The sequence below is a fragment of the Quercus robur genome, chromosome 6 (assembly GCF_932294415.1).
Source record: "Quercus robur chromosome 6, dhQueRobu3.1, whole genome shotgun sequence".
NCBI classification, from domain to species: domain Eukaryota; kingdom Viridiplantae; phylum Streptophyta; class Magnoliopsida; order Fagales; family Fagaceae; genus Quercus; species Quercus robur.
Genome location: NC_065539.1, coordinates 21,144,656 through 21,166,388, shown reverse-complemented (window position 1 = coordinate 21,166,388; position 21,733 = coordinate 21,144,656). Strand labels below are relative to the sequence as shown.

Sequence of the window (21,733 nt, the reverse complement as noted above, 5' to 3'; positions counted from 1 at the left end):
CCAGTTCTCCTTCCAAACATGGTGTGAGGTTATATGTCTGGGTTTCTTGGGTTCAGAAGTATGTATTGGCCTTTGTGATAACAAATTGCAAGTTACTGTTGTGTTCAGGACATTTTGGGTCTTTAAGAGCATGTGCTGAGCATCTGTAATGCTAAAATTTTGGAATTTTCTACTTGACAAATTCTTACGATTTGAAAGAACCAAAAAAGAAAGAAAAAAAAAAAAAAAAAATATATATATATATATATTTATATAGAAAGAAAAGAAAGGAGTGGAGAGTGAGGTTATAGGTTCAAGACCCAATGGGTGTATGAATGACCTTAAGTCTATTTTTTGAAGAAAAAAAAAGAAAGGGAAATGAATAATCTTTATCAATAGAAATAATATATATATATATATATATATTTGTTTCTCTCTTTTTTGTTTTATTTTATTTCTGTTAATCTTTATCAATAGAAAAAAAAAGTGAAAAAAAAGGTAAAAGCAGAAAAATAACTATTTCTGTTTAATAGTTTGAGATTACTGTTGACTAATATATATAAAAAATAATCAGTGTTTTAGTTTGCCAGTGAGAACTAAGGAAGGAATAATCTGATGTTCAATGATGTGGAGCACTGTATGAATGACCTTAAGTCAATCCTTTGATATCTTTGTGCAAAAGGATGGCTGCGTGCAGTGGAATCCATTACTCTTTTTAGACTTTATTGAGAAGTGGAGAATGAGGTTTTGGGTTCAAGGCCCAATGTGTTTATGAATGACATTAAGTACATCTTTTGAAGGAAATTAAAAAAAGGGGGGAAGGAGTAATCTATATAAATAGGAATTAAAAAGAGAGAAAAAAAGAAGAAGAAAAACAGAAAATAACTATTTCTGTTTACTATTTAAGATTGCAGTTGACCAATAAATATAAAATAATCATTGTTTTAGTTTACCAGTGAGAACAAAGGAAAGGAATAATCAGATGGTCAATGGTGTGGAGCACTGTATGAATGACCTAAAGTCCATCATTTGATATCTTCGTGCAAAAGAATGGCTGCATGTGGTGGGATCCATTTCTCTTCTTAGACTATTGATCTTATGAACTATAGGTTGTAATTCTTTGGGGAACCTTTTTTGTACACCCTGCATATGTGAGGGCCTTCATTTTGGCTTTAATCTTCTGCCATTCTCAAAAGTTTTAGTAAACTTACTTTACTTTCTTGAAGATTATGTTTAAAAGTACTTGAACATCTACAAGTTTCATAGGCTATCATGTAATGTCAAAACTACTTGCGCATGTACTTATTTATTGTCTAACTGGAAGTAATTTGAAAATTAATGAATCAAGCTCCACCATTCTCTCTTTCTTTATTATTTAATCATGCATATTGTTGATTGGTTTTATACTTGTAGTTGATTCTCCCTTCTTATCTTTAACAATCACATTTTCCCCTCATTTATCCCTTTTCTAGTGACAAATAATTTGGTTGCAGGCAGTTTTGAATTTGCAGGTTCCTGTGGAACATTCAAAGGAAGTCAATGATTGTAAGCATTTGATAAAGACGTTGGTCATGGGTAATTGATCCTCTTCCACTAATTTCCTTCTTCCTTTTGTATTATATTTAATAAAAAAAAGTGTTAGAGATGAGGAACCCCAATTCTTGATTTTCTCTATGCTGATTCTTGGTTCCCTATCCTATTCTTTATTTTCTTACTCTATTGGAAAAATTCCCTTGGATGAAATATATTGTGCATGGCTGCATACATTGTCAGGAATGAAGACTATCATATGGAGTATTACTCATGCACATTTGCCCCGATCACAGGTTTTTCTATTCTCTAATTTTGTAATTCCTTATGTAATATGACTTATCAAAGAAAAAAAAAAAAATCCTAGTGTAATATGGTTGGCATTTTGTTTTCTCATATGATGTTTCTGATGGTTAAGGTTTCTCCTTCCACACATGGAAATCACCCACAGGTGCTTGTTTCACCATCATCTAATATACCTGCAGCTCAAGCATTTAAAGGGTTGAGAGAAGATGAGGTGCTATACATAAGATGCTGAATTCTGTAATAGTTCTGTTGGCATGATTAACTTGGTCTGACTTAAGTTTTTTGTTTTAGGTATGGAAAGCTTCTGGTGTGTTAAAAAGTGGTGTCCATTGCTTAGCGCTCTTCAAAGAGAAGGATGAGGAGAGGGAAATGCTTCATCTCTTTTCTCAGATATTGGCTATCATGGAACCTCGAGATCTTATGGACATGTTCTCGTTGTGTATGCCAGAGCTTTTTGAGTGCATGATTAGCAACACTCAACTCGTCCATATTTTTTCTACCCTTCTTCAAGCTGCTAAAGTATACCGGCCCTTTGCCGATGTTTTGGTTAATTTCCTTGTAAGCAGCAAACTCGATGTTTTGAAGCATCCAGATTCGCCTGCAGCAAAATTGGTTTTGCATCTGTTTCGATTTATATTTGGCGCTGTTGCTAAAGCACCTTCAGATTTTGAACGAATTTTGCAGCCTCATGTGCCTGTTATAATGGAAGTTGGCATGAAAAATGCTACTGAAGTTGAAAGGCCTCTTGGTTATATGCAACTTCTTCGCACGATGTTTCGGGCACTTGCAGGGTGCAAATTTGAACTTCTACTGAGAGACTTGATTCCTATGTTACAACCCTGCCTAAATATGCTGTTGACTATGCTTGAGGGCCCAACTGGAGAAGATATGAGGGATCTTTTGTTGGAGCTGTGCTTAACCTTGCCTGCACGCTTAAGCTCGTTGTTACCATACCTTCCCCGTCTTATGAAGCCTCTTGTTTTATGTCTTAAAGGAAGTGATGACCTCGTGAGTTTAGGTTTAAGAACACTTGAGTTTTGGGTAGATAGTTTAAATCCTGACTTCCTAGAACCTAGTATGGCCAATGTTATGTCGGAGGTGATTTTAGCCTTATGGTCTCACTTGAGGCCCACACCCTATCCTTGGGGTGCAAAAGCGTTGCAACTTCTTGGCAAGTTAGGTGGTCGTAACAGACGTTTTCTCAAAGAACCCCTTGCACTTGAGTGCAAGGAGAATCCAGAGCACGGGCTTCGCTTAATTCTTACGTTTGAGCCTTCAACACCATTTTTGGTGCCATTGGATCGATGCATAAATCTTGCTGTAGCAGCTGTTGTGCATAAAAATTGTGCCATGGATTCTTTCTACCGAAAGCAGGCTCTAAAGTTCCTTCGTGTTTGCTTATCATCCCAGCTTAATTTGCCTGGAAATGTTACTGCTGAAGAATATACACCCAAGCAGTTGTCAACTTTGTTAGTTTCTGCAGTCGATTCATCTTGGCGGAGGTCTGAGGCATCAGATATGAAGGTCAGTTTTTTTTTTTTTGATGAGTAAAGGTCAGTTTGTTATTATTCTGATGCTCCTTAAATTGCTGAAAGTGTGTTCTAGTTATTCACTTTATTGTGACCCTTTGGTATCAAATTTTTTTTGCTGTTTAATGTTTGTGTTTGGTTTGTTCATATTCCATTGATTTGTTGTTGTTGTTGTTATTTATTTATTTATTTTTTTAATTGTTGGAGTTTTCTTTGGTGAACAATGGTGTTAGGTTGAATCATCCAATTGGTCGATAATTTTTTCTATCATTTACCATCCTGTTATTGGGTGTCATCTGCTTCAATGAGGTCTTAAAAAATTTCAAGTGGTTACATTGTAATAAGTTGATTGTGGACTTGTTAACTTTTTGGGATTTTAATATAATTTCCCATAAAGCTTTGTATATAGAATTAGAATTATTGCTGATTTAAAAAAAAAAAAAAAAAAAAACCTTTTGGAACTGAAGGGGTACTTTTCCATGAGTGACGCAAGGAAGTATGATGGGCTGTGACATGATTTAGAAGTAGATGGAAAGTGAGTTTCTTAGAGCAATTGATAGGTGCACAGATCTCAAAGAAAAGCTTTCAAGGCTTATTTCAATCAATATCCAAAAACTGATTCCAAAGTAACTACAATCTAGTACTATTATTAGCTGTCTGGCATTGGCAGCCTTCTAGATGGTTGACAAGTGTCTAAATCCTATTAGCCAATGCTTAAGCAATCATCTAAGATTCTAACTAACCAACTAATTAGTTACAAGAGGATTAGGACATAGCTACATGAAATGCCGTGTGTCAAGACTCTCCCTCTTAAGAAGCACTTGACCTCAAGTGCTCTTGGTTGCTACAGGATTTGTATGAAGCTCTAGGATGATACAGTTGCCTTGTATAATGAGTTTGCTTCTGTCGCAGCACACCAAAGGCAGCTGCTTCTGCACAGCCAAGTTCCACACAAATGAACCAACCTTCATCTTGACCATTGGGTTGGGGTTTATTTTCCCCTTCTTTGGTTGCGAATAGGGCTGCACCATCTTGTACATACTGTGTGTTACATCTACCTGAAATGGCTTGCCTAACATATCCATATGATTCTTCATGTCTAAGTAGAAGATGGAATCCATTCATGGCTATCTCCCCACAATCCTGGCTGGTTCTTAATAGTTCTTGGTGAAAGAACTGAAAGAACGTTGCAGGAACTTGAATCCTGTGGATCTCAAGCTCTGATACCAAGTTTGATGTAGGGAAGTACGCTGGGCTGTGATATGATTTAGAAGTGGATGGAAAGTGAGTTGCCTGGAACAATTGATAGGTGGTTAGGCACATCTGCAAAGAACACACAGTTCTCAAAGAAAAGCTCTCAAGCTTATTTCAATCACTACACAAAATCTGATTACAAAATAACTAAAGTCTGGTACATGCATATACTAGCTGTTCAGCATTGGCAACCTACTAAATGGTTGATAAGTGTCTAAATCCTTTTTTTTTTTTTGATAAGTAATGTAAAAATATTATTAATAAGGCTGTGTTTGGTTGCCGTAAAACGTTTTCCGGAAAATACATATTTTCCGGAAATGCTAATTTCTGGAAAAGGAAAATATTTCTGTGTGTTTGGTTGCATTTCAAAATATTTTCCGGAAAATATTTTCTAGTGTTTGGAAAAGAAGAAAGGAAAACACAAATCCAGACACAAGCCATAACCCAGAAAACACAAATCCAGAAAACGTCATCGCGTTCTCGCGACGGCGCGATCTCGCCTTCGCGAGATCGCGGTCGACGCTTCGCGAGATCGCGCCGTCGATCGCGATCTTGATCCGGCGCGATCTCGCGAAGGCGAGATCGCGATCGACGCTTCGCGAGATCGTGATCGACGGCGCGATCTCGCGAAGCGTCGATCGCCGTCGTCGGACTGGTTGATCGCCGTCATCGCGAAGCATGTTACATTAAGCGTCGATCTCCTCTCGCGCGCGCGCGCTCTCTCTCTCTCTCTCTCTCTCTTTTTCCGGAAATCCTTTGAAGTGAAAATGAAGGCAGAAATTCATTTCCGTGGTCAAACTGAAAATTTCGGTCAACAGGAAATCATTTTCCGGAAAATAATATTTTTCGTGACAGCCAAACGCAGTGATTTTCCGGAAATTGATTTCTGGAATTGGTTTGAAGCCGATTCAAACGCACCCTAAAAGAAAAAGTGCCAAGTCGAGTACATTACGGATGTACTATGGCGGCACAAATCAGGAACCAAAAGTACAATGATAAAAAAAGAAAAAGAAAAAGGAAAAGAAGAACAAGGAAACTGAGAAAAGACCACACTCCATTCAAAGAGAGTGTGCAAGAAAAAAGACTTAATCTCTAGCAAAGAATGTTCACAACCCTCAAAGCTTTTAGCATTCCTTTCATGCCAAATGCACCAGATCAAGCAATGAGGCACTAATCTCCAAACATCTATGTTATGATGCCGTGCAAACTTTCCTTGTCACGCCTCAAACAACTCAAGAACAGTATGAGGCATAACCTAGTGAATACCAAACAAGCAGAAAACCGAAGACCATAACTCCCAAGCTATGGGGCAATGAAGCAGAAGATGACCCACAGACTCTCCACATCTCTTACACATATAGCACCAATCAAGCACTAGCACACGTCTTTTACTACGAAGGTTGTCTGTTGTTAAGATCTTACCTAAGGAAGCAGACCAAGCGAAGAAAGCTACCCTTGGAGGAACCTTTGATTGCCATATCATTCTCCATGGGAAGGATACACGAGTAGGAGGGTAGAAGGAGCTATAATATCCTCTAACCTCAAAACCTCTGCTCCTTGTTGGCTTCCAACAAACCTTATCTGGGCCAAACCCCCGCACTATCGAAGAATAGACCAACCCCATAAACCGATCAAAGGCTTCTTGTTCCCAATCTTGTGGTGGACGATGAAATTGCACATTCCAGTGATACCTCCCACAGACCAACCCATAACTTCAGCCATCGAGGAATCCTTTGACCGACTAAGACAATAAAGCTTCGGAAAGGCCTCTTGGAAAGTACAATCCCCACACCACACATGCTTCCAAAATTTCACTCGAGTACCATCCTCCACATCATACACAAGGAGTTTAGAGAAGTTCAACCAGCCACTTTAATGTATCTCCACAGGCTGACCCCATAAGGACTCGTCACCTTTTTAGTACACCAACCACCCCAAAGATATTTTGCCTCTATAACCCTCCTCCATAAAGCATCAGTCTCCATGCCATACCTCCATAGCCATTTTCCTAGCAAGGCAGAATTAGAACTTCCCATACATCGTATACCTAACCCCCTTACTTGCAAAGGCTTACAGACCTTGGCCCATTTAACTAAATGTAATTTAGGTTCGCCACCAATTCCACTCCACAGAAAATCTCTTTGTAATTTCTCCATACGCTTTGCCACATTACCTGGTAAAGGAAGAAGGGAAAGGAAGTATGTAGGTAAAGACAAGAGTGTGCTTTTAATGAGTGTCACCTTACCCCCTTTAGATAAATATAGTCTCTTCCAACTTGCTAATCTCCTCTCCATTCTCTCGAGGATAGGATTCCAAACATCACGTAATGGAAGACCCAAGTATTTCAAGGGCAGAGAAGACTGCCCACACCCCAACAGACCCACCAAAGCCTCCACATTGTGCACCACACCAACTGGTACCAACTCAGATTTTTCCAAATTAATATGTAACCCTGAGGCCTTCTTAAATCTAGCAAGAATCACCCTCAAATTAGCAATCTGAGAAGGTTCAGCATCACAAAAAATAAGAGTGTCATCTGTAAAAAAAAGATGAGACATCATCAATGATGGATCAGCTGTGCCACCCACAGAAAAACTTGAGAATTGCCCAGCGGAGGCAGCTACATCCAACATACGACTTAACGCCTCCATAACAATACCAAAAAGCAATGGGGATAATGGGTCCCCTTGCTGAATCCCCCTAGAACTTCTAAAGAAATCAGATGGACTACCGTTGATTAGAATGGTTTACAGTTGAAATGCAATATATTATCCATTTCCTCCATTTCTCTAAGAACCCACAGCGCTGAAGCATATACATTAAAAAATCCCAACTCACATGATCATATGCCTTCTCCACATTCAACTTACACAACACACTTGGAATTCCTGACTTCAATCTACTATCAATACATTCAGAAGCAATCAAAACGGAGTCCAAAATTTGTTTGCCCTTTACAAAGGCATTTTGTGAATCCGAAATAAGCCCATGTGACACCCTACGAAGCCGATTAGCCGACACCTTAGAAATAATCTTATAAATCTCACCAACTAAGCTTATAGGCTGAAAGTCCTTTACCTTCACAGCATCCACCTTCTTGGGAATAAGGGCAAGGAACAAAACATTAAGACTCTTCTTAAACATTGCATGAGTATGAAAATTGTTAAATACAACCATAATTTTTGTTGTCTGAACACACCAGCAAGACTGGAAGAACGCCATGGAAAAGCCATCCGGGCCAGGCGCCTTATCACCATTAAAATCATTGATCACCCCAAACACCTCTTCCTCCTCAAAAGGCCTATCTAGCCAACTTGCATGTTCCATCGAGATACTAGAAAAATCCACATCATCTAAGACAGGTCTATGAGCCACATCCTCAAAATAAAGTTGCCTATAGAACCGAGAGATATAGTTTGCTATAGCTGCTGGGTCCGAAGACAAATCCCCATCCACCATAAGCCTATCAATAGAATTAAATCTCCTATGAGAGTTAGCCATACAATGGAAAAATTTAGTATTCCTGTCTCCTTCCCTAATAAAGAGAACTCTAGATTTCTGCCTCCAACAAATTTCTTCCAACAGAGTAGCTTTTTCTAACTTATCTCGAATTCTTCCCACTTTTAATGTTCCCTCCGCTGATAGACCCCAGCTATCCTCAATATTCTCTAGAACACTCAGGTCCTTCCACAATTTTTTAATCCGATCTTCAACATGACCAATCACCTCCACATTCCATCTTTTCAAATCATTTTCCAAAAGTTTAAGTTTATTGGCCAGAACAAAACTTGAAGCATCTTGAAACTGATAGGATTCCCACCAAGACTGAACCCTATTAACAAAACCCTCATCCTTAAGCCACATATTCTCAAATCTAAACGGCCTACTCCCTCTCTGAAAAGACCCACTCTCAAGGACAATTGGAAAATGATCCGAGCACAACAGGGACATCCGTCTTTGAGAAACTTTTGGAAACTTATCCTCCCAATCTGCAGAGAACAAGAATCTATCCAGCCTAGCTTTTGAAGCAACTTCTCGAGAATTTGACCAAGTAAAAGTTCCCCCTTGCAATGGCAGATCAATGAGGCCTTGTTCCGAAATAAAATTGGAAACTCCTGTATAGCAGCGGTGAAAGAATTAGACCCCAATCGTTCGGAAGGGAACCTAACCACATTAAAGTCACCACCCACACCATGGGACACTCCACTAGTTGTTCAAACCACTCCTCCCATAAAAGCCTCTTGTCTCGGTGCAAATTAGGACCATACACACCAGTAAACGCCCATACAAACTGATCTGACACTTGTAAATTTACAAGAAACCGAAAATCTCCCTACTGCTTCCTCCAATTTATTCACAACCCATGTGTCCAACATCAATAACACCCCTCCAGAAGCTCCACAAGAACCTAAGTAAGACCAATCAACATGTTGGCCACCCCACAAGTTACAAATCACCACTATTTATCAGCCCCATTTTGGTTTCTTGAAGATAAACCACATCTGGCCCCCATTTCCTAATAAAATTTCTAACTTTGAGCCTTTTATCCTGCTCATTCAGCCCGCTCCATACTTGCACTCCTTAATTTATTTGGACCATACGCAACATTCAAAGATGACAACAAATTTTTCAACTCTCACTGACCTTTTTGGCTTGACTTGACCAACTTCGTCTAATCATCCATCACATGTTTCTGTTTATATTTTTTCCTGGCCTCTATAGCTAAAAACAAGCGTGTAATTTGCTCCTCAAAACCTTCCAAAGAAGTGCCCACAGAATTTTTAAAAGCCTTTATCCCATTAGTTACCCATTGTGATGGTTGACAGTTATCAACACTCTCCTTACACCCAATCTCTTTCACAGGACTAGACACCAACTCCAAAGGACCTTCAGTGGCCAACGGTACCACAACTAATGGCTCACCACCTCTCTCTCAAGACATCAACCTTTAATCAAATTCCCACATCTCATTCTTTGACCTAGACACCACAGACGAATACTCTACTAGCCCCTCATCCTCATCTACCCAACTAACTCTCTGCCCTTCATTAGCAATAGAAGCAGTACCTGGTACGCACTCTCCTTCCATGCTTGAGCAAACTGACATGCAATCTGGAGATCAATACAGTGACGGTGGAAGCACTAACTGTCATCCATCATACAATTGTAGCATTCAGTCTTTAGAGTTACCCCAAGATTTAGTCTCCAAACAATTCCCTAATTGTGGGGCCAAGTAGATGAACTCCCTCAAGATCAAAATCGTTATTAGTAGTGGCCAATCCTTTTGGACCCACAAAATCCTCATCCCCCATCTTTCGTTGCCACCTGAGATGTCAAAGTTACTATTGCCGACATTATTGGGGCACTAGAGATTAGGGGTGGCAAATGGGTGGGTTTGGGGTGGGCATAATTGGGTTGGGTATATAAAACCCATTTACCTATTAAAACCCATTTAACTAATTGCTTTTAACCCAAATCCTGCCCAACCCAATTATTATGGGTAAACCCCAATCCACCCAATTACCCAATTATAAAAATTACCAAAATGCCACTAAATTGAAAATGAAGCTTCAATTTTATACATATATATATATATATATATATTAAACCAGTAACTTTTTTTTTTATAATAATTTTCCCAAGTTTAATCTAATAATTTAATTTTTCCAAGTGTTTTTTTTTTTTTTGATAAAATTTTTAACCGATTTTAAACCAGTAACTTTTTTCCAGAACTGTTTTTTGTTTATCTGCTCTGATTTTCCATCACTTTCCTTCATTTTCTTTTCCAACCTTCCAAACAGAGAATAAGCCAATAAACATCAATGGAGAAATTCAAAACCCTAGAAATCTTGCAGAAAACCCCAAACTCCTGTGTCTTCCGCCTCTACCTGAACCGTCCATCTCATTGCAATGCACTTTCACGTGACTTCTTCTCCGAATTCCCCAAAGCCCTCGCCTCCCTCGACCAAAACCCTAACGTCAACGTCGTAGTCCTCTCCGGTGTCAGAAACCACTTCTGCTCTGGGATTGACCTAGTAACCCTTGGCTCGATCTTCGAAAATTCTGACTCCAATGACCGCGGACGCGGCGGAGAGAAGCTCCGAAGACATATCAAGTACCTCCAGGACGCGGTCACCGTGATCGAGCTGTGCCGGAAGTCGGTGATTGCTAGTATCCAAGGGGCGTGCATTGGCGGTGGAATTGATATCGTGACCGCCTGTGACATAAGGTTTTTTTTTTTTTTTGGTGAGAAGGGCTGGGTTGAATTTGGGTGTATTGTTTTTGGGTTAAATGGGGTTCAATGAGTTTTTAGTTAAAACCCAATAATTACTGGGTCTAATTGGGTTGATGCCCATTTAACCCAATTAATAATTGGGTGGGTTTGGGTTTAATTAGAGTGGGTGGGTTTGGGTGGGCAAATGGGTTTGGGCTTACTTTGCCACCCCAACTAGAGATCGATACCGGTTCACTGGATGCCTGGGCCACCCCCACTTGCTTGACTGGCATGGTGGAGAACTGAGTCTGGCTTCTTTGACCACCAATTCCATCAACACCCGTTGCTTCCAACACCGTAATGGAGGACACTGTGGCCAAGGACACCACCGGCACCATTATGAACCCAATCGGAGCATTGACAACCGATAACGGCTCATGGGAGGCATGGGCCACCACCGCTGGTCCAGTCAGCATGGTGGATGGCTGAGTAATTCGACTTGGGCTGTGCTGACTACCCTGCCACTTTCATCGTTGCTAAGGAGGAGATCGTGGCCAAGGGCACCTTCGGCAACATCACAAGCTTCACCGATGTTGTAGGCGAGACCACTGAGCTCTCGTGTTTCTTCGTGGCAGTCAATTCACGCATACTTGAACTCGGGATAGAGAGACAGCTCTGGTAAGAAGGATCTAGAATAGTTGGGCCACTAAAAGAGCTCTCGCCAGCCTCAAAATTAGATGGGCTTGACAAACCCAGGCCCAAAACAGAGTTTTTACTGCCCAACAGAGCACCTTGGGCTTTCTGATTGGATGGGCCCAGCCCCACTTTTGTATTCTGGGAATTATTACTCTCCCTTGCTACTTGTTTGCCAGCTTGCTTACCACCCTTGACACCATCCCAAGATACCCGCCTCTTTCCAAACTCATTCACATCCACAATCAGCCCTCTCCCTAATCTAATATCACGCACCTTTCCAAACTCAACAATTTTTTAATTCGATTAAACTTCAAAGGAATACTGAGATTATTTCCTTTTGGGATTTTCGCCTCAATATTATTCTTACCATTAATACCACCTTCTCCACCCTCACCACAACCCACAACTTCCGGCTTGAGTTTCAAAAACTACTACTTGTGTGCGAGAATTGTCTCTTGGAAGCTCCATTATATTCTCCACGACACCATCCTTGACCTTTTCTTTGATGAAGGGCTGCCGAGCAGGCTTCAACCTTGCCTGCACTGGAGCTTTGATAGCTTCCACAAAGGACTTGGAAGCACAATACTTTGGGATCTGCTTAGACTTGTATGGTACAAAATTCAGTCCACCCAACGCATATTGGGAAGGTTCCAATATTCTTCTTAATTCAATCCCAAAGGTTCTCCATCCTTGTTGAAACTTTCCGGCAGGGATAATGATATTTCTTTGCAACCCACCTACCTTAAGCTTTGTCATTGATAAATACTGCCCAAACGAGTTGGACCCCCTTTGCAAAGTGTAAGCAGTATCACCTTCCCTAAACATGAAGAATTGCTTAGGATTAACCCTGATCATGGTGTGTTCTAGATTCCGCATTAACCAAAGTGCTGCACTTTTGCCCATAAACATCGATTGCATGTAGTATTTTCCCCCTTCAAAAATCTTAAGGGAGAAAAAATTCCCTCCTTCCTCAGCCACCAACTGAAACAGCTTAGATTCAATAAAAAAACTTCTAAAACCACCCATACTGATCCAAGGAAATAAACTAAAACAAGATTTCTGACTAATTTGAGGTAGCCGGGCCTCCCAAGATGACCAAATTTTGTTGTGAAATAAAGTAGAAAAGCGCATTCATGATCAAGTGGAAACCTAAGCAAACCTCAACTCCATTGGATTTCTGTCTAAATTCTATTGGCCAATGCTTAAGCAATCATCTAACTAACTGACTAACTAGTTACAAGAGGATTAGGATGCAGCTTCTTGAAATGCCCTGCATCAGTGAGTCTTACATTCCTTCTCAAAAAGCAGTGTACTACTCAATTAATTGATTTTCTAAATAGCAAGGGTCAATGAGCAACAAATTTAATGAGGGTTTTGTCATTTTGTTGCTTATGTTGCACTTATTGTATAGTCAATCATCTGTTGTCTACAAAGTTTAAATTTTCATGCTATAAAGCACTTTCTCAATATTCAATAGATTATGATGCCTGCATGATTGGTTTGGTCTTTGGTGGTGGTTTCTCAGTTGTAGAAGCAATTGATCAGCAGTGTCCTTGTTCTGCTATAATATTGGATGCATTCTTATTATTATTATTTTTCCTTTTTGTGTTTGAAATTACTCTTTACTCTCTCTCTCTCTCAAGGTGTGAGTTATTTTACTGTCTTGTTTATTCTGATTTTTTACTGTCTTTAGATATATGATCCCTAACTTTCGTTTTCTTCTCTGTAATCTAATTATTTTAAATTTATAAACAAAAAATTGGATAACATAAATATTATTAGATCTAATTGCATTGCAATAGTAATGATGTCTTTATGCAGGCTGACTTAGGTGTAAAGACAAAGACCCAACTTTTGGCTGAGAAATCTGTATTCAAGATTCTGTTAATGACCATCATTGCTGCTGATGTGGAACCAGATCTTCATGATCACAAAGATGATTTTATTCTCAATGTTTGTCGCCATTTTGCAATGATATTTCATATTGATTCTTCCTCTGGAAATGCGTCGACTTCGACTGCTGCACTTGGGGGTCCTGTGGTTTCATCAAATGTTAATGTTAGTTCCAGGTCAAAGAATGGTACTTGTTTGAATCTGAAAGAGTTGGACCCTCTAATTTTTTTAGATGCTTTAGTTGATGTACTAGCAGATGAAAACAGGCTTCATGCCAAAGCTGCTCTTAATGCTTTGAATATGTTTGCTGAAACACTTCTGTTACTTGCTCGCACAAAGCATGCTGATCTGCTAATGTCAAGGGGCCCTGGTACTCCAATGATCGTCTCTAGCCCCTCTATAAATCCTGTATCACCACCCCCAAGTGTTCGAATCACTGTCTTTGAGCAACTTTTACCTCGTCTTTTGCATTGTTGCTATGGAAGTACATGGCAATCACAGATGGGAGGTGTTATGGGACTTGGTGCTTTGGTTGGAAAGGTCACTGTAGAGATTTTGTGCCTTTTCCAAGTGAGAATTGTGCGTGGTCTGGTATATGTTCTTAAAAGGCTTCCCACTTATGCTAGCAAAGAGCAGGAAGAGACAAGCCAAGTGCTTACACAGGTTCTTCGTGTAGTTAATAATGTTGATGAAGCAAACAGTGAACCACGAAAGCAAAGTTTTCAGGGAGTAGTTGAATTTCTTGCTTCAGAGTTGTTCAACTGCAATGCATCTGTTACTGTGCGAAAGAATGTGCAGTCATGTTTGCAACTTTTGGCTAGTAGGACTGGTAGCGAGGTATCTGAATTGCTTGAGCACTTATATCAACCTTTGCTTCAGCCTCTTATAATGCGGCCTCTACGGTCAAGAACTGTCGATCAGCAGGTAAAATTTGTTTCTACTGGTAATTTTTTAGAATATTTATCAACTTGCGCTTCTCATTTGATTGGATGGCGTTTAGGTTGGGACAGTTACGGCTTTGAATTTCTGCCTGGCCTTGAGGCCACCTCTTCTCAAGTTGACTCCAGAATTAGTTAATTTTCTGCAAGAAGCATTGCAAATAGCCGAGGCTGATGAAACTGTGTGGGTTGTGAAGTTTATGAATCCAAAGGTGGCTACATCATTAAATAAACTCCGTACAGCTTGCATTGAACTACTGTGTACAACGATGGCATGGGCAGATTTCAAAACTCCAAATCATTCTGAATTGCGTTCAAAGATTATTTCCATGTTTTTCAAGTCATTGACATGTCGGACACCAGAAATTGTTGCTGTTGCAAAGGAGGGCCTGCGACAGGTTTTGTTGAGCTTCTATCATATTTAATTGATATATTTAATCCTTAGAACTTGATGTTGATGTATGCATAGCTTTAGATAATGGCCAGCATAATGCATTTTCCAGTTGAGGCATGATGTTTGTTGATTGTGTGTAAATTAACCACATGATGGGTCATCTTCATTTTTTTTCATTCCTTTTCTTTTAGATATATTTTGGGAATATTTGGAATTTGCTCACTCTATTGGTCATTGTCATTTAGGTTATCAATCAACAAAGAATGCCCAAAGAACTTCTGCAGAGCAGCCTCAGGCCTATTTTAGTCAACTTGGCACATACCAAGAACCTCAGCATGCCTCTTCTACAGGGTCTGGCTCGCTTGCTTGAACTTCTGTCCAATTGGTTTAATGTTACCTTGGGTGGCAAGTTGTTAGAGCACCTTAAGAAATGGTTGGAGCCAGAAAAGCTTGCACAGAGTCAGAAGTCATGGAAGGCTGGTGAAGAACCAAAAATTGCTGCTGGTAATGCATCTAGGTTTTATCTGCTTACGGAAAAGAATTATAGACTATACAAACTCTCACTTGATCGTACTGATGACATCATGTTGGTTTTTCTGCTTTATGCAGCTATTATTGAGCTTTTCCACTTGCTTCCCTTAGCTGCTTCAAAGTTTCTTGATGAACTTGTGACCTTGACAATTGAATTGGAAGGAGCACTTCCCCCAGGACAAGTATACAGTGAGATTAACAGTCCATACCGTGTTCCCCTCACTAAATTTTTAAATCGATATGCACCGCTTGCTGTTGACTATTTTCTCGCTCGATTAAGTCAACCAAAATACTTCAGGCGGTAAGGTTTACTGGTATATATAAGTCAATTTTCTGATATGGAACATATATTGACTTCTTCCTTCTTTTTTTTTTTTTTTTTTTTTTCCAGGTTTATGTATATAATCCGATCAGATGCAGGTCAACCCTTGAGAGATGAACTTGCAAAGTCACCACAGAAGATACTGGCAAGTGCCTTCCCTGAATATTCACCAAAATCTGATGTGGTTATGACTCCGGGATCTTCAAATACATCTGCTGCTATATTAGGTGATGATGGCCTTGTTACTCCGTTACCTGATAGTTCTAATCCAGCATCTGCCCCCTCTAGTGCAACTTCGGATGCTTATTTTCAGGGACTTGGACTTATCAAAACTTTGGTAAAATTGATACCTGGCTGGTTGCAAACTAATCGTTTGGTCTTTGATACCTTGGTACTTGTTTGGAAGTCACCTGCAAGAATATCTCGTTTGCATAAAGAACAGGAACTGAACTTAGTGCAAGTAAGTATAGTTCATTTTACACAATTGTGAAACTCCTGCTCTTATTAATAGTTGATTCTTGTTCATTTTTTTTTGATTAGTAAGAAGAAAATATTATTAATAAGGGAAAAGCATGAAAATACAAAGGGTTCACGGTAGTGAACAAAAAGACACAAGCAGCCACTAAGAAAAACTAAGAAAAGCTAATAGACGAAAGGAATTCCATAAGGGTAAAACAATCCGAAAAACCCCAACACCAAGACCAATCAAAGAGGGTCCGATGGCACAAATCTAATAACTGAACCACAGATTTCCCCTTATCCTCAAAAGAATGCCGATTCCGTTCAGTCCAAATAGTCCACATTACACAGCCTGGAACTAAATTCCAAATATCAGAGCTATGCTTCCCAATCCAATGGTACCAACAAAATAATAAATCCACTACTGAACCTGGCATGACCCAATCGATCCCAAACAACTGAAGCATATGAGTCCACAAAGAATGAGCTATCGGACAGAAAAGTAGTAGGTGATCCATAGATTCCTCATTACAACAGCACATATAACAGCGATTCGCCAAAGGGCGACCACGAAGCATAAGGTTATCCAAGGTAAGAATCTGACCATGAGCTACTGTCCACATAAAAAATGCCACCCTCTTAGGAACCTTGACTTTCCAAATGCCCTTCCAAGGGAAAGTGGAAGGAGTTGCATTTCGAATCTTATGATAAAAAGACCGAGTGTCAAACTTCCCGCTTCCATTAAGATCCCAACGAAGTCTGTCACCCCCATCACCCCTAGGGATCCGAGTTTGGATGAAATGAAGTAGGGAATAAGAAGCCGCTAACTCCCAATCATTGAAACCCCTAAAAAAGCTTAAACTCCACACTCTGTCGTTATCACCTACTGAAGGGCTTAACACTTCAGAAACATAAGCTTCTTATTAGCAGAACACAAAAATAACTGGGGATAAAGAATTTTAAGAGGAACATCTCCGGTCCATTTGTCATGCCAAAAAAGAATACGAGAACCATCCCCCACTACAAAAGACAAATGCTTAGCAAAACTTCCCCACCCTTCACTAATACTCCGCCATAACCCACAACTATGAGCCCTTCTGCAAACTCTAGAGCACCAACCCCCTTTACCCTCCCCATATTTCATGGCTATGACCCTCCGCCATAGATGAGAGATTTCATGGCCATACCTCCAAAGCCATTTCCCTAATAGGGCCTGATTAAAATACGCCAAATTCCGAATTCCCAAATCACCCAACTCGCGAGGTAGGCAAACCTTTTCCCAAGCCACCAATGGATATTTGAAACACTCAACTGAAGAACCCCATAAAAAATTCCTCTGAATACATTCCAATCTAGTCGCCACAGCTTTAGGGATAGTAAAAAGGGAAAGGTAATAAGTTGGAAGGCTTGAAAGGGTACTTTTCAACAATGTGAGTCTACCACCCTTTGACAAGTAAAGCCGCTTCCAGCCTGAAAGCTTCTTTTCCAACCTCTCAAGAATCGGATTCCAAATAGCGGCTGTTTTATACAAAGAACCCAGTGGCATACCCAAATAAATCATAGGCAAACTGCCCACCCTGCACTGAAGAATATTAGCCAATGACTGGATATTGCTCACCTCCCCAATAGGGACAATCTCACTTTTCCCCACATTCACCTTCAAACCAGTAAAAGCTTGAAAACAAGTCAAAACCAGCCTAATGGAAAAGATCTGCTCTCTAGAAGCATCGCAAAAAAGAATAGTATGATCAGCAAATAGTAGGTGAGAAATACGAATACCAGTATGATTATTTGGACCCACATGAAAACCCTGAATGAGACCACCTTCCTCAGTTTTCTTCAAGATGCGACTTAAAACCTCCATGATCAAAAGAAAGAGGAGGGGAGACAATGGATCTCCTTGTCTTAGACCTTTAGAGCTACCAAAGAAACCAATAGGAGATCCATTAACCAAAACTGAGAAACGAACGGTAGTGACACAAGTCTTCAGCCAACTCCTCCATCTACCCCCAAAACCCATCCTCTCCAACAGATAAAACAAGGAGTCCCAATTCACATGATCATAAGCTTTCTCGATATCTAACTTACACACCACCCCTGGAGCACGACACTTCAGTCTACTGTCTAAACATTCATTAGCAATAAGCACTGAGTCCAAAATCTGCTTGCCACCAACAAACGAATTCTGCGACTCCGAAATGAGTTTATCCAACACCAACCTCAATCTATTAGCCAAAACTTTAGACAATAGCTTATACACACTGCCCATTAAGCTGATAGGCCGAAAATCTTTGATATTCAAAGCATTACTCTTCTTGGGAATCAAAGAAAGAAAAGAAGCATTTAGAGACCGCTCAAACTCTGAGCTCCTATGGAAATGATAAAAAAAAAGCCATCACATTTGATTCCACTACGCTCCAACATTTTTGGAAAAATGCCATAGTGAAACCGTCAAGTCCTGGGGCTTTATTGCCCTCCATCTCTTGAAGAACCTTAAATACTTCCTCCTTCGAAAAATCCCTCTCTAGAATAAGCCTCTCATCCTCCTCAATACATCCAAACTCTAAGCCATCCATAGAAGGGCGCCAGGTATCTGACTCAGAGTACAAACTCTGATAAAACTGAACCACCTTAGACCGCACCACTTCCTCATCCTCATAGAGAACACCATCCACCTCTATACCCCGAATATGGTTAGTTCTTCTATGGGAGTTAGCAACCCGATGAAAAAAACGAGTATTATTGTCCCCCTCCTTCACAAATAATATTTGGGACTTTTGTCTCCAAGAGATCTCCTCCAAAGAGGCAAGATGTGCAACCTCACATTTAATCTGACATCACCTAGTTTGATCCTCCTGAGAAAGGCCTAACAAGTCCTCCCTAGCATCCAAACCCAATAATTCAGATAAAAGACATTTCTTCCTAAAGGCCAAATCCCCAAATTCCTCCTTATTCCACTTTTTCAAATCTTCTTTTAGAGCTTTTAATTTACGAGCCAGAATAAAGCTTGGAGAACCCACAAAGCAGTATCCAATCCACCATTGCCGAACCCTCTCTACAAAACCCTCTTCTTTCAACCACATATTCTCAAACTTAAAGGCACTACGACCTTTATTAACACTACCGGCCACCACCAAAAGAGGGCAATGATCAGAAACAACACGAGGGAGTACCCTTTGAGACACATTCCCAAAATGATCTACCCAATCCACCGATGCCAAGGTTCTATCAATTCTTGACATACACTCTATCCCTGAATCTCTAAACCAAGTAAATGATGCCCCTTCAAGAGGTAAGTCCACTAGATAGTTAGCCTCAATGAAATCTGAAAAAGCAAACATAGCCGGGCTAAATGCCTCACAGCCAAGTCTCTCACTCGGATATCGAATGATATTGAAATCCCCAATCACACACCATGCCGTATTCCACCTAGAGTGCATCCTAGAGAGCTCCTCCCACAGAGCACCCCGCTGACTATCATCATTAGGACCATACACTCCTGAACAAGCCCATACAAAGTCATCTACAACCCCCTTCAGTAAAACATTTACAGAAAACTGACCAATAGCACAATCAACCTTTTCATAAACCCTCTTGTCCCAGACCAGTAACACCCCCCCTGCAGTGTTGACTGCATCTAGAGCAACCCAGTCTAGGAATGGACTACCCCAAAGGCTTCGAACAATAGAAGAGCTTATAGAAGCCAGTTTAGTTTCTTGAAAGCAAACAATATCACACTTCCACTCCTTGAGAAGATTCTTACAAACTTCCCGCTTCTGAGGATTGTTTAATCCCCTAACATTCCAAGATAAAAGTCGTAAATTCATTTAACACAGGTATTCAACCCCATGTTTTCTAATTAAACCTTGTTCTTTTGTCACTGTGAAATAGCTATCTGATTTACTTTTAACTTATCGCATTATTGAGTATTTACCATTTTTCATTTTTATTTGTGGACTTTTTATGTAATGTTTGTCAATTGATTGGTGACTTTGAGACTTCTTGTGATTACTGAGATACAGGTGAAAGAAAGCAAGTGGCTTGTCAAATGCTTCCTGAATTATTTGAGACATGACAAAACAGAAGTCAATGTTCTTTTCGATATACTCTCCATCTTCCTTTTTCATACTCGCATTGATTATACTTTTCTGAAGGAGTTTTATATCATTGAGGTACTTTGATTCTTGGATCCGATTTTTTTAAATCCTGGGAGAGTTTTCCCTTGTATTCTAGTTATTTGTGTGATCTGTTACTAGTGCAAACAATCATTTTCAGGTTGCGGAAGGTTATCCACCTAACATGAAAAGAGCACTTCTCTTGCACTTTTTGAGCCTTTTCCAATCAAAACAACTTGGTCATGATCATTTGGTTGTTGTCATGCAAATGCTCATTCTTCCAATGCTTGCTCATGCTTTCCAAAATGGCCAAAGTTGGGAGGTTGTTGACCCTGGTATTATAAAAACAATTGTTGACAAACTTCTTGATCCTCCAGAAGAGGTGCTTTCTTGATTTCATTTGCAACTTTTATGTGTTCCATGAAATTTTCTTGTGAGCCTGTTTATAATTAATTGAATGAAAATTATTTGTCAATTTGATTTCTACAATGTGATTCTTTTAAAATGTGTCTCAAATATTTTGCACCCCTTTTGTAGGTTTCTGCTGAATATGATGAACCTTTGAGAATAGAACTTTTGCAGCTCGCCACTTTGCTTCTTAAGTATCTTCAGAATGACCTTGTCCATCATAGGAAAGAGCTGATCAAGTTTGGCTGGAATCATCTCAAACGTGAAGATAGTGCCAGTAAGCAGTGGGCATTTGTGAATGTTTGCCACTTCTTGGAGGCCTATCAGGCCCCAGAAAAAATTATTCTTCAGGTATGGCTGTGATTTATATCATAATGGAATATATTAGTGCAAGTTATTTATCTCATTGTCTAATTTACCCAAAGTTTGCATCATTTAAGAAATTTTCTGGACTATTTTACTGCTCTGTAATTTAGTTTTCTGATGCGCACACTAATAATGTCAGTATTGGGAGTATTCAGAATGTACCCTTTTTTGGTGTGCAAGTTATTTATCTCATTGTCTAATTTGCTCAAAGTTCACATCATTTAAAAATTTTAGAGGACTATTTTTCTGCACTGAAATTAGCTTTCTGATGCTGTAACTAATAATGTCAGTATGGGGGAGTGTTCAGAATGTACCCTTGGCCCATTGTCCCACCCTCATGTCAAATAGTAGAATCTTTTAAAACACTTCTTTTTTTTTTTGTGTGTTTTTTTTGGAAGGGGGGGGGGGGGGGGGGAGTAGGAGGCAGGGACGGACCCAGGTGGGGGCCTGGGCCCTCCCTGGGTTGAAATTTTTTTTTTTTAGTTATTATATATGTTTAATTTTTGTAGTTGGGCCTCCTTCCAAAACCTTAGGTTACCATTTTCCTCAATAAGCCTAGCTAGCCTCATTCAAATAGCAACCATCCAACCCAAAAATTTAACAAAAACAATAAAAACATTCACAATGGTGATTGTATTTTAGCAAAAAAAATTATTTTTACCACCAAATAACCAAAAAATCATGTGTTATTGGAGAAGTTAAAGCTAAATTTTTAAAAGCTAAATCATGTGTTAGTAGAATCTTTTAAAACACATTTTTTTAATGCAATTAATGGTAACCTGCCCAATATTTGAAACTG

General features: G+C 39.7%; 1 protein-coding gene across 2 annotated transcripts in view; it reads left to right on the top strand.

Moving 5' to 3' along the window:
* LOC126733218 (uncharacterized) overlaps positions 1 to 21,733 on the top strand; it is a 49,441-nt gene that overhangs the window by 11,195 nt on the left and 16,513 nt on the right. Inside the window, exons 10-21 of one of the 2 annotated variants that reach the window (XM_050436433.1) lie at positions 1,473 to 1,554; positions 1,753 to 1,805; positions 1,961 to 2,026; positions 2,107 to 3,339; positions 13,330 to 14,325; positions 14,402 to 14,737; positions 14,979 to 15,237; positions 15,343 to 15,565; positions 15,656 to 16,046; positions 20,068 to 20,217; positions 20,321 to 20,542; positions 20,698 to 20,919. In XM_050436433.1, coding sequence (XP_050292390.1) covers positions 1,473 to 1,554; positions 1,753 to 1,805; positions 1,961 to 2,026; positions 2,107 to 3,339; positions 13,330 to 14,325; positions 14,402 to 14,737; positions 14,979 to 15,237; positions 15,343 to 15,565; positions 15,656 to 16,046; positions 20,068 to 20,217; positions 20,321 to 20,542; positions 20,698 to 20,919 — 4,233 coding nt within the window. Of the gene's footprint in view, positions 1 to 1,472; positions 1,555 to 1,752; positions 1,806 to 1,927; positions 2,027 to 2,106; positions 3,340 to 13,329; positions 14,326 to 14,401; positions 14,738 to 14,978; positions 15,238 to 15,342; positions 15,566 to 15,655; positions 16,047 to 20,067; positions 20,218 to 20,320; positions 20,543 to 20,697; positions 20,920 to 21,733 lie in introns of both variants that reach the window. The other variant, XM_050436432.1, reaches the window with a different exon arrangement.